This window comes from Branchiostoma belcheri, unplaced genomic scaffold, assembly GCF_001625305.1.
Source record: "Branchiostoma belcheri isolate BF01 breed outbred unplaced genomic scaffold, Haploidv18h27 scaffold12, whole genome shotgun sequence".
NCBI classification, from domain to species: Eukaryota; Metazoa; Chordata; class Leptocardii; order Amphioxiformes; family Branchiostomatidae; genus Branchiostoma; species Branchiostoma belcheri.
Window position 1 is genome coordinate 1,046,290 of NW_017802602.1, and position 13,747 is coordinate 1,060,036.

Here is a 13,747-nt window from a genome sequence, read left to right on the forward strand (position 1 = left end):
GGGGGGGGGGCGTGGAAAGAGTAGAAACTGGCCAAATAGAGAATAGAGAGAGATGCTGGTGGAGTTAGTCTGCTAGAGTTTACAGTTTTCGGGTGCGGCAAAATGTACTCTGTAGTGGACTACCTCCCCAGCATGTTATCTGTTATCTCTCTATTTGGCCAATTGAGTGTTCCAAGCCACCTCTCGAAGCCTGGTAGAGGCTGCCATTGTACGATCTGTAATGATAATATACCATTCATAATTTTTCATTGCCAAGACTTAATATGTTAGACCTCTGTTTTTCTGTTCATTCCTCACCTGTACTCAAGTATATTGAAACTGAGTCGAGTATTAACGCTAAAAACCCTGCCCGTTGATTTGACCCACCCGGATAGCGGCATAGTTGTACCCCCGCACGTGACAGAAGTCCAGACAGTCTGCGGGAGACGATGACGTCATGGTGGGCCCGTCCACACTGCTGTAGTCTCCTCCCAGGCTCCCGTCCGCTGGCGCGTCGTTAAAGCAGCCGAGACTCATGACGCCAGGAGCTGTAGGAAATATCGAATCTTTATTTTCATGTTCATGCCCATGGGGCTAAATGCACACATCAGAGTGTGATGTTACATGTACATCATACTGAGTAACATGATACATAGGTTAGAAGGATAAAAGAATAACGTAAAGTCTTAGCAACTACTAAAAATACATTGTATCTAATCTAGGTCTTGAAGATTTCTTCTCTCTTTTTGAAGCAACTGGAGATGAATTTACATAGTTTTTCTATTGTGTGATCATTATCAGAACAAGATGGTAAAACAGCCAAGACTCATGACGCCTGGAGCTGTGGGGAAAAACAACATGTCAAAGGCAAAATCTACCACATTTCAGTTGGATGGCACAGTTAGTTGTGGTCACTTTAAAAGTTATGGAATTTCAGTCACACTCTACATGTACCATTGGGTCACCGTTGAAAGAATGCTATGCTGCCATTTGTTTGGTCAAAGGGGTTAGGACACTGTACCGACTGTCTACAGTATCCACGACCTTTTTCCGGGCGGGGTGACAACACAAGTGAATTGTGTCCAAAACTACCGTACGAATTCCCCCTTTTGCTATGAAAATCTTACGCCAAAAGCCAAACGGGCCCTAAACTGTAAATCAAAAGACAACCAGGTGTAAAAAAAAAAACAAGACAAATATAGTCTCAGGTTCATCGCAAAAACAACATCAAGTCTTACGTGTTTCATGCTCTGCATCTTGGAAGCCGAGATTACGACAGGCTACCCTTCCGTTCTGTTGGTTCCACTCCCCACACAGCGGCCTCCAGTAGCCGTTCAGCTGGTCCCAAACCTCCACCCACCCGTCTGTCACGAACAGCCCTCTCTGCAGTCGGACATGAGCTGAGGAAAAGAATTACTTCAATCTTTAACTCTGTCACTTCTTGGGTTTTCGCTAGTTATACTTACGACGGAAGGGATGATGTATTTGCTCTGTTTCTTCTCCTTCTTCTACTACAAAAATAAGGTCAATTACCTGGACCAGACGACTGTCACCATGGTAACTGGTGCTGTAGCAGACACCCTGTGGTGTTGGGTTGCATTATGTAGCAAGTGGCAGGACAGAGTTGGAATGGCACGTCACCAAATGTACACATATGTACATGTATTGGGTAAGAATAAACAGAGCAGTACTTTGCTAGGCTAGACCATGTGAAGGTTTTTCCAATGTTACCTTTCTATATGCTTTCGTATTTCGCAACCTACGATATGTGATAGAGGATGGCACGAGTTAAACGCTAAAGGTACCGTAGATGTGTATGAAAGTTCCGGCATGCACGTATACCGTGTGGTGTAAGGACAGGGTAACTTACTAGAACACTCCTTGCTCTTCGAGCAGGCGCTTCTCTGCTCGGCCTTGCCTTCACAGTTGGCGGGAACAGGACAGGTGCGGGACCGGGTACGGAACCCAGCACACCGGGAACACTTGGTCCAGCTCCCCCACTCTCCCCACTCTACACGGGTACAGAAAACATTTCAATTCATTTATTTAACCAGTAATTACAGCTCAGGCCAACATGGCACACAGTTAGCGAGAACAGGGTAGCTAACAGTTTCGTTCGGCCGTACGCACTAATAACAGCAAAGAAAGTCAACACAGGTCAAGTTTAAAATCCAGCCAACGTGACACATCTGTAAAGTGCTGATCATTGTCTGATGCAGTTTAGTGTAGACTATGTACATGTTGATGTTGATATGCCTACAGCAAAACAAGGTTAAAAGAAGCACGATTACACTAAGAAGAAATTGAGAAAACCACCTTGTCTGTTCTTTTCCATTGTTCCATCATGGAAATCCAAAAATATAACAAATCATAACAGATGGTGATACGTCAAAAATTGGAGTTCAAGGTCATGATTACGTCACCTGGACAGTTCTGTTTCCCGCACAGTTTGACGTCAGTGTCCCGTCCGACACACGTCTTCCCGTCATACTCATCACGGCAAGCGCGCATGCGCCTCTTGATCCCGCCTCCACAGCTCACAGAACAGTCTCCCCACGGACCCCAGTCTTCCCAGGTACCCAGCTCTGTGACAGATAAACAAACAAACAAACAAAAATTACCCAACTCTTGCAGGGAAAAACAGACAAACAAACAAAATCTACCCAAATCTGGCAAAGACAAATAAACACACACGCATACAAGCTCTGTGAGAGGAGGAAATAGATCACAGTAGTCTGCCATCTTTTTACTAAGTAGGTTTTCGTAACATTTTCTACATATAATGACCCTTGGAAAGCAGTACAGCAGTAGCGTAGACCAGAGAACAAAAATATTATATTATTCAGCTTTCAATATTAATTATTAATTATTTTGCTCTTGTAAATTTGTACTGAAACCATATATTCATCCCGTCTGGTATTGATGAGTTTTGATCTTTTCTTACGATTGGTTGCATCAAGATCTAATTGATAAAGTACCCGTTCTATTGGAGGAGACATGTTTCGTGCAGGACTCACAGCGTTAGACTGCCTGACGTTTAACATCCATTATTTATGTCTTTCAGTTTGTATGAGTCATTAAACAGGCTTCTATGGGCCACGATAGAGTCTTTGGTGCTCCTTTGTCACTGGTATAATATTACAACAAAACGTTGCTGAACGAATAACACGGCGTGCCGAAAGCATAATGTTAATCTGTCGTTCTATAACATTCCATTCCATTGAGGCTGTACAGTTTTTAAACAGGATTTGATAGAACTAACCATAGAAAAAGATCTAAGACAGCTGGATTCTGCAGGACACATGACATGCACGACTGTTCCAAGAATGTCCTCGGTTTGCGATCGCACAACAATCATACGTGCCGAGCAACCGTGCGACAATTGTACAACAATCGCACGACGTATGTTACCCTTACCGACAGGTTTGCACTCCTGCCTGTCCCAGGACTCCGACCGGCAGGTGCAGTCCATGCTACCGTCGTGGTCGCACGAGTCCCCGCACACGTGGCCGTTCACGCACGACTCGGGCTCAGAGAAGCAGGACGACTCCTTAACAACGATAAGCATGTGTTATTATCAAAACACGTGGAAATGCATTCATGCTTTTCTTCTCTTTGGGTTTATAGTTGGGTTTTATACATTTCCCCAAAGACAGCTACGAGATTCATATCAGAAACAAACACATAGACTTTGGCTTCTTAAAACGCAATCCTGGTTTTCTGACTTACGAGTTAGAAAAAAAATGTGCTAGGTTCTTGATTCTCTAGATCCTGATACACCGCGATATTCTTTTCCAAAACTGTTGACATGTATCATGCGATTAAGTTTCTTTCAAAACCAGTATCCGTATATATCATACTACTGCCGCAATATTCTTGTCTGAAATACCATATCAGCGAACCCAAGCCTTAGCCATTTTAACTGTCTTTCCAATCATCACATCTGTCTTATTATCAAAGTCAGCGGATTCGCCTTGCCGAGACACATTCACTGATGGCCATGGTCAAGGCCATCACGAGCAATATGCATATAATTGCAGATGCACGATGAAATGTGAATGGATAATGCCACGAGTTAAGTTTTACGTGGGAAAGGATACATATAAAAAAACGAACTTTACGTCTCCCAGACGTTTTGTTTTATCGTATTTTGTTTTTGAAATTTCATTTTAAGGTTTTTGACGATGTTTTAGTCTATTCATCCAGAATAGTTTTTGTTTGTTTCGCCACCATGAAATGAAGTTGTATTGGATGTCTATAACTTCGTGATGGCGTATTGGAGATTAGAAAAGTGTATAAAAGTCGAGAAACTCAAGTGGTCGATGTATGGACCTCTTCTCAGCAATGACACACCTGCATAAAAAGCCCGGGAATTTTCATTCCTAGGCTCCAGTAGATACAAGGCTCGCAAAGGACACTGCGTCAATCTGCTCAACATGCTGAAGGGAGACACGAAGCACAGACGGGCTAGGCCCTCACATAACAAAAGAAACTCCAAGAGCTAAGGGAGCTCGAAAGGCAAAAGACGCAGTGGAAGGAGATGCATGAAGACTGAATGCGGCTACAGGACGTTAGACAACTATAGAATAGAGTGACTGATGAGACATTTTAAATGTCTCGTTTTTAAACCTAATACCGATGATTTTATTGCAGTGGATTTTGTAATATTTGTAAATACTTTAGCAACTTTTTCAATCTGATACATCTGATAAGACGATGTACATATGTAACAATGGGCACAATTCAGCCTACATGCAAGTAGTGCTGCAAAGTCGATTGAACAATAAACCATTTGATGATGATGAAAGTGTATAACTTCAACGCATCTTACCTCGTAGTCGGCCATGGGCATGAGACTGGCGACCTGCAGGCCGTGCAGCGAGTCGTCCTCCTCATCCCTGGGCTTGTCCTCCAGTGCGTCCGGCGAGCTGCTCACCCGGCAGGACCCAGACGTCAGGTTGTACTGGAAGGAGGCGCAGGAGGCGTCTTTAAGACACAGCTCGTGGCAGAGAAGACGATGAGGGATGTCTACAAGGGTCCGGTCTAGGGCCACAGCCTGGGGAAACTCCACGCTTGAGGAAATAGGGTGGAAGCCAGCTTCTGCTGCAGTAGCCAGCATCAGGACCACCACAGCTCCCACGGTAAATCTCACTCTAGCCATCGTTATAGAGGACGCGTACCTGCGATGCGGAACTCCTGAAAGCTGTTGTTGAGTACGTCAACTTGGTCCGAGGTTCAACAACTACAAACCCTGCAAGAGGGACGCGCTCAACCGAAAATTTCTGAAATATGTTTTTCGAGGTTGTCAGCTTGGTCTTGGGACTACAGAGATCCGAAAGCTTCAAACGAGAACCATTGCACAGAGATACTGATGTAGAGAACAGCAGGAAACTCCATGAGATTCAGATGAACGCGAATGTTAGAAAACAGTGGATTTTAGCTGTAGGATGCTTCTTCTGATACAGCTTCCGAACAGAGATGCACCACCATCATGGCCACAGCTCATCTAAACCGCACGTAGTTATACTACTCGTTGCCATGGTAGCGCCATCTCTCTTTGTGTCCGTATTTGACCACTTCTTTGTAGCAAAACACAAACCGTGACATTGTAGCGGATTGGAGCTGATGGCCGTGAAGGATGGTATTCGGGCTGACACGCATCCTGTTGTTCTGATGTAGCGTCTGCACATCATTAAAGGGGCTGACACAGGCCAATTACACTGCCTCTGCACGGAAGCCTTTCAACTTACTTTGTATGCAAAGTGAACAACAGTCTGTATAGCACTTTGAACTAGCCATTAGAAATATGCTTCTATCTGTCGTAGTGACGATATGCTAATGATTAAAAATGACCTCGATCTACAGGCAGGTTTGGTGATATCTTTTATTGACAGGAATGGCCCCCTTCTATAACCATCTAAGGTACAGTAGACATACCATGTAAGGTGCATTAGAATATACAGTTATGTACAGTATCACTTTAAACACAGCGACAAAAATTCCAGTACAGACCCTATATGGAATCTTGATCGATTCTCAAAATCATGATATCTGTGTTGTACAAGACTTCTTACAAAATACAGTGCACTGGAGTATACCAAAGTTTGTGTTATCTACTATTAAATCATTTATACATTGTGTAGTATCATCGCGATTAGCGTCTGAAAGTCGCTTACAAGCTAACATACGTTTACAACTGACGTGTTCTTTTTGTGATTTAAGTATTCGGTGATGACAAATCGGCGTTCTATACACATTACTGAGTTTTTGTTTGATCCAGAAAATATATAATTTTGGATATCTCTAGCAGCAAAGCACATGGGAGAAATATCAGCCGAATTTTCTTGCCATGCTATCGTTAGATCAACAAGTACAAGACATGAACACGTACATCCGTTTTGTAAGATGATGTCGATAATACAACCGAATCTATAGAGTCTAAAAGATGTACACCTGTAACAATTCCATCAGGATGGTGAATGATTGAATAGCAAAGTTCTTAACTTGTTTAACAAGAGCCTACGCATCGGCCATAATTGCCTCGATAAAGATGGCAAACGATCATCGAAACGTCGGCTATAGCTAATGTCAAACAAGTGGTTGTGGATAAAGAACTTCGGTACTCATAAACCGAAGCAATGGCCAAGTGGGTAGAGTGCTCGCCTTGCATTCGGTAGGTCGTGAGTTCAAACCCCGGCCGAGTCATACCAAAGACTTTAAAAATGGTACATACAGTCTCTGCTCAGAACTCAGCATTTGGGAAAGAGTATGGAAGTTACACACACACCACTACCAGTGGACTAGCCCCCTGCTGTAGTGATTACACTGTTGTGTGGTCCAAGGGCTACTGAACCGGAGATGGGCGCCGCCCTATGTACCACGTGGTGCAGGAAGGACTTTAACTAGTCATAAACATGTTCAGTCAAACGCCGTGCCACGTTGATGCAGGTCAAGTTTCAAGCTTATTTATTTTACAATGGTATAACTCTCATCTGTGGATCTGTTTTTCAGATATCCCTGGCAGGTGGATCTAGATGTCCGTGAAGACGCACGACTTGACCTGCTCGCCGACCCCGGGGCTGTCGGTGCAGTTCCCCTGGTAGTGCGGAGACGGCGTGTAGCACTTCCGGGTCCGCCGGGACTCGCCGTTCATACAGGAGCTCCAGGACGACCAGCTGTCCCACCAGCCATGGGCTGAAGCATGCGGAGGAACGGAGGACACAAAGTACAAACAACACGTTAAGAGTTGTAAAGTGCGGTCTTTATGTTGCTGATGTCAAAAGCTGACAACGTTTTCTACCGTTCTATTCTGCTCTATTCTTTTCTGTTCTGTTCTATTCTATTCTATTCCGATCTGTTCTACAATTCTATTCTATTCTACATGTAACAGCGACGTGATGGTCAGAGTAAAAGGCCTTAGGACGTTTGCCAAATCTGCCTTCCAATTGGGTTCAAAGAAACAACATTGAAATCATCATCACAGAAAGGAAGTACTGAGTTAAACAGAACGATGATTGACTGAATTATGATTGATTTAAACTGAATGATGACTATTTGAACGTTAGGTCCCGGTTGATGATGATGATGATGAATGGTTTATTAAGATGGACGAAGGCTGAATTGCTGATTGCTGATTCAGTACGATACAAGCTTACTAAGAACTTGCTCTAAAATACAAACATTGATATCATCATATTGGAATAAAAAGTGTTTATAAACACTTATATACATTCGTAAGATATGAAGTTACTTATGGTTATGAAGATTTATGCCGAACTTACGGACACATCGCACGTAGTTCTGCGTGCTGGTGCCGCAGATGTCGTCAGCCAATGAGGAGTCCTCCTCGTGTTCGCACATGCCCAGTAGCTTCTCCTCCCCGGAGCACTGGAACCTGCCCTTCATGACCTTTGACCCCTCCTGAGGGTGGTAGTGGTCACCTGACATCTTCAGGTCTGACCGAGACACAGAAAAGGGAAGTAATTAAAAGAAAGAAAAAAAAGGAAATTACTAGAGACCAGAGGTTTGAATGCAATAAATGGGATTATTTAAATTTATGATAACGTGTAAGAATTAGGAGAGTTGAAACGGAAAGACACTACTGGTCCCGGGCCGGGGATCGAACCCACGCCAAACCTGGGCACCAGCTTCAGACCCCGACGCTCTAACGATTCGGCTAAAAGGTCTAGACCCATCGGCCGGGTCAGGGGAACAAACATGCTGTTGTGACGCTTGTTTTACAAGTTGTAGAGTGTATGGACTCAGCAATTTGTCTTACGACATACTAAAATAAAAATTATGGACTGCATGCAAAAACGTACAGATGTAACTCCATCCGATAAAAGTTAGAACAATATCCAAGGATTGCACATAACACTACCGATGCCTCGAAACAGACTTACCGTGTATGATGACTTCGTGTATCTCCTTCCCCGTCACTTTCCTGTCCCAGAAGCGGACCTCGTCCACAGTGATGTGTCCGGCGATGCCGGTCACGCTGGTCACAGTGTTAGGGGCTCCTATGGCCAGGCTGGTGTGTATGTCCTGTTGTGGCCATAAGACACACATGTATGCATGACCAATTAACGTTGTTTTACTCAGCTACGTTCGCTTTGATTACATTTGGTTTTAAATTTGATCAATATACCAATGATTACTGAGGGTGGTGAAAGTAGTATAAGAAACCAAAGAGAAATTCAACTTGTAAAGTAGAATGGACGTGTATGCAAAATAGAGCTTTTATCGGCGTTGCCTGCTTTCTACAGGCTGCCTGGAATACTTAGTCTGCTGCAAAAAGATGTACAGTAAACCTGACCGCCCTATTCAAGCTGGCCATCTGGCCATAACAATCACCTTTTTACGGTCCCTCAATCTTTCCCATATGCGTATAAGCATTAAGCGACCTGTCCAAGAAGACTACTTTGACTAGGACCCCTGGGTGGCCTTTTTGAGAGGGTTTGACTGTATATGTAGTTGTTAGATGTTGTCAGTAGTGTATGTTAGATACTAACCTCCTCCAGACTGCTCGGCCTGGCCTTAGACAGTGTGAAGTCTATGTTAGATACTAACCTCCTCCAGAGTGCTGGGCCGGGCCTTAGACAGGGTGAAGTCTATGTAAGATACTAACCTCCTCCAGAGTGCTGGGCCGGGCCTTAGACAGTGTGAAGTCCACCTCGGTGCTGTTGACGAAGACGCTGATGTCGCATGGCGCCTTCCAGGACAGGGACAGGTGCATCCAGACGCCGATCGGCAGGGCGAAGTGCGTCTGCAGGGGAGACAACCAGTCGGTCGCTTAGCAACAACGGTATGTCACAGAAAGTATATCTCCACTAATAAAAGTCTTGTCATTCACGGGTACCCAGTGGTCTATTTTTTGGAACGTTCGACCGAAAAATATTTAAACCAACTTTAAGGGAATAAACATCGAATTACGCGCTTGGCAAACCTAGGCAGCAGTGAGAAGTCCAAATGATGTAAGTATGGCAGGGCGTTTTCTTAATGTGGTGACAAGTTTGTGATATTATAACAGGATATTTCATCAATAGTTCAACTTCCATATGCTAGTGATATACAATTGTCATACATAGTATCTGCTACCGTTGTCGTGCAGCAGACTTTTCACAAACGTTTATTTGGTATTTTGCTCACCCTGCACCAGGCGTCCTGGTGAGTTATCCAGAAGCCCGGTCCGTCCGGCGTTTGTTTGTTTGTTTGTTTGTGTGTGTGTGTGTGTTTGTTTGTTTGTTTGCTCACCCTGCACTAGGCGTCCTGATGAGTGACCCGGAAGCCCGGTCCGTCCGGCGTTTGTTTGTTTGTTTGTTTGTTTGTTTGTGTGTTTGTTTGTTTGCTCACTCTGCACCAGGCGTCCTGATGAGTGACCCAGAAGCCCGGCCCGTCCGGCACGTCGTAGTAGAAGTTGAAGCCGTACGAGGAACGGGTGTGTTTGTTTGTATGTTTGTCTGTTTATTTGCTTGTTTGTTTGTTTGTTTGTTTACCTACCCTGCACCAGGCGTCCTGATGGGTGACCCAGAAGCCCTGCCCGTCCGGTGTTTGTTTGTGCTTGTTTGTTTGTTTGTTTTGCTCACCCTGCACCAGGCGTCCTGATGGGTGACCCAGAAGCCCTGCCCGTCCGGTGTTTGTTTGTGCTTGTTTGTTTGTTTGTTTACCTACCCTGCACCAGGCGTCCTGATGGGTGACCCAGAAGCCCGGCCTGTCCGGCACGTCGTAGTAGAAGTTGAAGCCGTACGATGAGCGGGTGTGTTTGTATGTTTGTTTATTTGATTGATTGTTTGTTTGTTTGTTTGTTTGTTTACCTACCCTGCACCAGGCGTCCTGATGGGTGACCCAGAACCCCGGCCCGTCCGGCACGTCGTAGTAGAAGTTGAAGCCGTACGAGGAGCGGGTGTGCCCGCCGGTGGACATGAAGTACCGGTCCGACGGTGGCATGGTCATCAGCTTAATCCACATGCCGATGGTGAAACCCTGATGGCGACAGCAACAAGAAATCAGAGATTCGGAACATACAAACCTATGATGAATTAGCGCCGCCCAAATACTTCCGTCCCGTTCCCGTTTCCCACTATTCTATTCTGCTCTGTTCTGTTCCATTCCGTCCCGTTTTGGTCTGTTCTATTCTGTTATATTCTATTTTGTTCTTTTCTGTTCTGCTCTACATCTGTTCTGCTCTACATCTGTTCTGTTTTGCTCTGTTCTGTTCTGTTCAGTCCTACTCTATTCTATTCCATTTTATTCTATCCTAACCTCCGGACAGAGCGTGGTGCTGCCGAGACACGTCCCGTCCAGCTGGCCCGTCTTGACCCACTGGTTGGTCCCGTCCAGGTAGAGCGCCTTGCCGACGACCCCGTCCGTGATGCCGGCGCCGTTGTAGGTGTGCACCGAAGGGTTCCCCACGATCTCCCCGGTCTCAGGGCGCTTCTCGTCCATAGGGAAGTACATGCTGTTACCGAGAGGTGCTGCATGGGGGAACAAAGAAAAATAGCTGTTAGGTAAGGAAGCTGTTGTATCTAGAATCGTGCTTTCTTCCGAACTATACGCAGGCACGGTTCCGGATAGCCCACACGTATCCGGAATTGTGCCTGGGGGCAAATCTACGTTCCTTGATGACGCTGCAGCTGAGACAATCTAGAACCGTGTCTGATCCTAGCCCTGACACACTCAGGCACAAGACTAGACAGGGACCGTTCTGGAAACAATAGTAATCCACGGTATTGGAAGGCGGAGCCCATCCCCCCCCCCTTCCACTGCCTTTTACGTCCCCAACTGAAGTCAGCTACACACTCAGATGGAAGGGAAGAAAGTATACCACATAAAGATTCTCTAAAACGAATCAGAGGAAAGCAACTGGGGACGTGATTTTACGTTAAGATGGCTGTAGAGCCATGTGAGTACCGTATGTATAAACATCGTTCAGTTTAGTGGTTTGTGAAGTTAGTGATGTTAGCTATGACTGCAGGACGATGTAAGAACTGTATGTGTAGACATCGTTCAGTTAAGTGGTAAGTAATGACTGCAGGTCCATGTGAGTACCGTATGTGTAGACATCGTTGAGCAGGCCGGATGTCTGACTGCCGCATGTCCAGCTGTCGGCGTCGGCACACGGCGCGTCGCAGGCCGACCGGTCCGCCTGGCCGTTCCGGGCGTATCCCCGTCCGCACTGACAGGCGTCGCCGTCCTGTAGGGAAGTGAGAAAATCTTTTTTAAACACAGGAAAATTTCAGTCCCATAGATTGTGTTAGGCAGCTTTGTAGCATTCTTTATGCTGATGTCACATTTCCAAACCGGAGATATCAAAAATATTATTACGCATGCAAATTAAATAGTGTTTTTTTGTGCTATGTTGTCTTTTATAGATTACACTTTTTGTTCCATAAGTTTGCCTGGGTGGACCCCGAATTAGAAATGTGACCTCAGCATAAGTGAATGTTGTTGTTCTCGTAAAACTGCCGAATTAAGACAAATGGTCTTGCCGGACAGCCATACACTTTCGAATCTGCTTTGTAATGTCTGTTGATTAACCTTTTCTCAAAAACTCACGGTACTCAGTACATCTTAGTGCCATGGTTTTAAGATTGTGCTGCACGTATATCGTACACTATCAAAAGGATTCCGTACGTACCCGAATGGCAGCATATTTGAAGCCCCGCAGACGACAGAAGGCGAGGCAGTCCTGGGGAGATGATGACGTCATGGAAGGTCCGTTTAGAGTCGTGTTCCAGACGTCAGCTGGGCTCTTGTCACCCGGGTCGTCAGTAAAGCAGCCCAGGTTCATTATGTCATGGGCTGGGGGGAGAGAACACCCGGGTCGTCAGTAAAGCAACCCAGGTTCATTATGTTATGGGCTGGGGGGAGAAACATGCAATTGTGGGAGCAAAAATGATAACATGATCTAGATAGATAACATTGGCAAATCAAATCCATCAATGTTTGCCTTCACATATGGTCTGCTCTGTTAATTCTGCTCTGTTAATTCTTACTCAAACACACACACACACACACACACACACACACACACACACAACATATATATATATATATATATATATATATATATATATATATATATATATGTTGACAGGAGTCTAAATATCTCCTGCAAAATATAAAATTGCAACATGATGTAACCCAACACTAATTACCATGGTGACAGACTTCTGGTTGAGGTCATTGACCTTATTTGTTTAGAGAAGAAGAAGAGGAAGAAGAAACAGAGCAAAAACAATATGTTTCCCCCCTGCTAGGGTCTTACGTGTGTCTTCTTCGACGTCCTTAAATCCGATATGTCTGCAGACAACCTTGCCATCCTGCTGTGTCCACTCCCCACACAGCGGCCTCCAGTAGCCGTTCAGCTGGTCCCAAACCTCCACCCACCCGTCTGTCACGAACAGCCCTCTCTGCAGACGGACATGAGCTGAGGAACACAAAAGACTCATGAGGAAATGGACTTTCCAAAAGTTTTCGGTCTTAAAAGTGGTTTATGTCAAGACAATACACAGGTGTGCACGGCTGTGCGAAGACTAGCCTCTGACAGGCTTCAGGAGGCGGCTGAAAAGAGTAGACATTGGCCAAATAAAGAGATGACATGCCGGAGGAGTTGTTCCGCTAGAGACTACATTCGTCGGGTGCGGCAAACTGTGCTCTCCAACGGACCAACTCCCCTGAAATGTTATCTCTCTATTTGGACAATTTCTACTCTTTACAGCCGCCTCCCAAAGCCTGGTAGGGGCTAAATGAAGACGCAATTGTAGATGTGAAACCAGGAAAAGTGTGGTTCTTACTTGAGCATTCCTTGCTGCTCGCACAGGACATTTTCTGTACGTCGGGTCCGCTGCAGTGTCCCGGGACGGGGCAGGTCCGGGTGCGGGTACGGGACCGGCCACATCGGGTACACCTGGTCCAGCCGCTCCACTCCGTCCATTCTGGGGCACAGAAAACATGTCACACAGTTAGCGGGGACACGACAGCTGCGGAACCGGGTACGGAACCACAGTCACAGAAACATGGTACACAGGTAGCCCCAGAAATAATGTGTAACTTGCTAGAAAACCCATAAAAGTGTATTGTTAAAACGAAAATTACTGAATTTCGCAAAAAATGCCTGTCAGAAACCCATTGCCATGGCAACACAAAAAATAATTAACTTATTTTACTGATATTCAATTGTTCCCGACAAAAAGTCACCAAGTTTGGTGGTTCTAGCGCAAGCCGTTAAGGCGCTATCGGACATCAAAGTTGGCGCGGGGAATTTTAG

The 13,747-nt window shown here is 45.3% G+C and overlaps 2 protein-coding genes across 2 annotated transcripts in view; both read right to left on the reverse strand.

The window, feature by feature from the left end:
* Window positions 1–5,140, reverse strand: part of LOC109462631 — a 10,799-nt gene extending 5,659 nt beyond the window's left edge. The window contains exons 1-6 of the mRNA XM_019759194.1: window positions 4,811–5,140; window positions 3,397–3,529; window positions 2,403–2,564; window positions 1,850–1,990; window positions 1,218–1,379; window positions 367–527 (exon numbers count right to left, since the gene is read on the reverse strand). Coding sequence (XP_019614753.1) covers window positions 367–527; window positions 1,218–1,379; window positions 1,850–1,990; window positions 2,403–2,564; window positions 3,397–3,529; window positions 4,811–5,140 — 1,089 coding nt within the window. The remainder of the gene's footprint in view (window positions 1–366; window positions 528–1,217; window positions 1,380–1,849; window positions 1,991–2,402; window positions 2,565–3,396; window positions 3,530–4,810) is intronic.
* A 1,869-nt stretch (window positions 5,141–7,009) lies between these two features.
* The window catches only part of LOC109462736, a 10,658-nt gene continuing 3,920 nt past the window's right edge, over window positions 7,010–13,747 (reverse strand). Inside the window, exons 4-13 of the mRNA XM_019759293.1 lie at window positions 13,275–13,415; window positions 12,746–12,907; window positions 12,116–12,279; window positions 11,527–11,671; window positions 10,741–10,952; window positions 10,297–10,461; window positions 9,107–9,244; window positions 8,382–8,523; window positions 7,761–7,934; window positions 7,010–7,173 (exon numbers count right to left, since the gene is read on the reverse strand). Coding sequence (XP_019614852.1) covers window positions 7,010–7,173; window positions 7,761–7,934; window positions 8,382–8,523; window positions 9,107–9,244; window positions 10,297–10,461; window positions 10,741–10,952; window positions 11,527–11,671; window positions 12,116–12,279; window positions 12,746–12,907; window positions 13,275–13,415 — 1,607 coding nt within the window. The remainder of the gene's footprint in view (window positions 7,174–7,760; window positions 7,935–8,381; window positions 8,524–9,106; window positions 9,245–10,296; window positions 10,462–10,740; window positions 10,953–11,526; window positions 11,672–12,115; window positions 12,280–12,745; window positions 12,908–13,274; window positions 13,416–13,747) is intronic.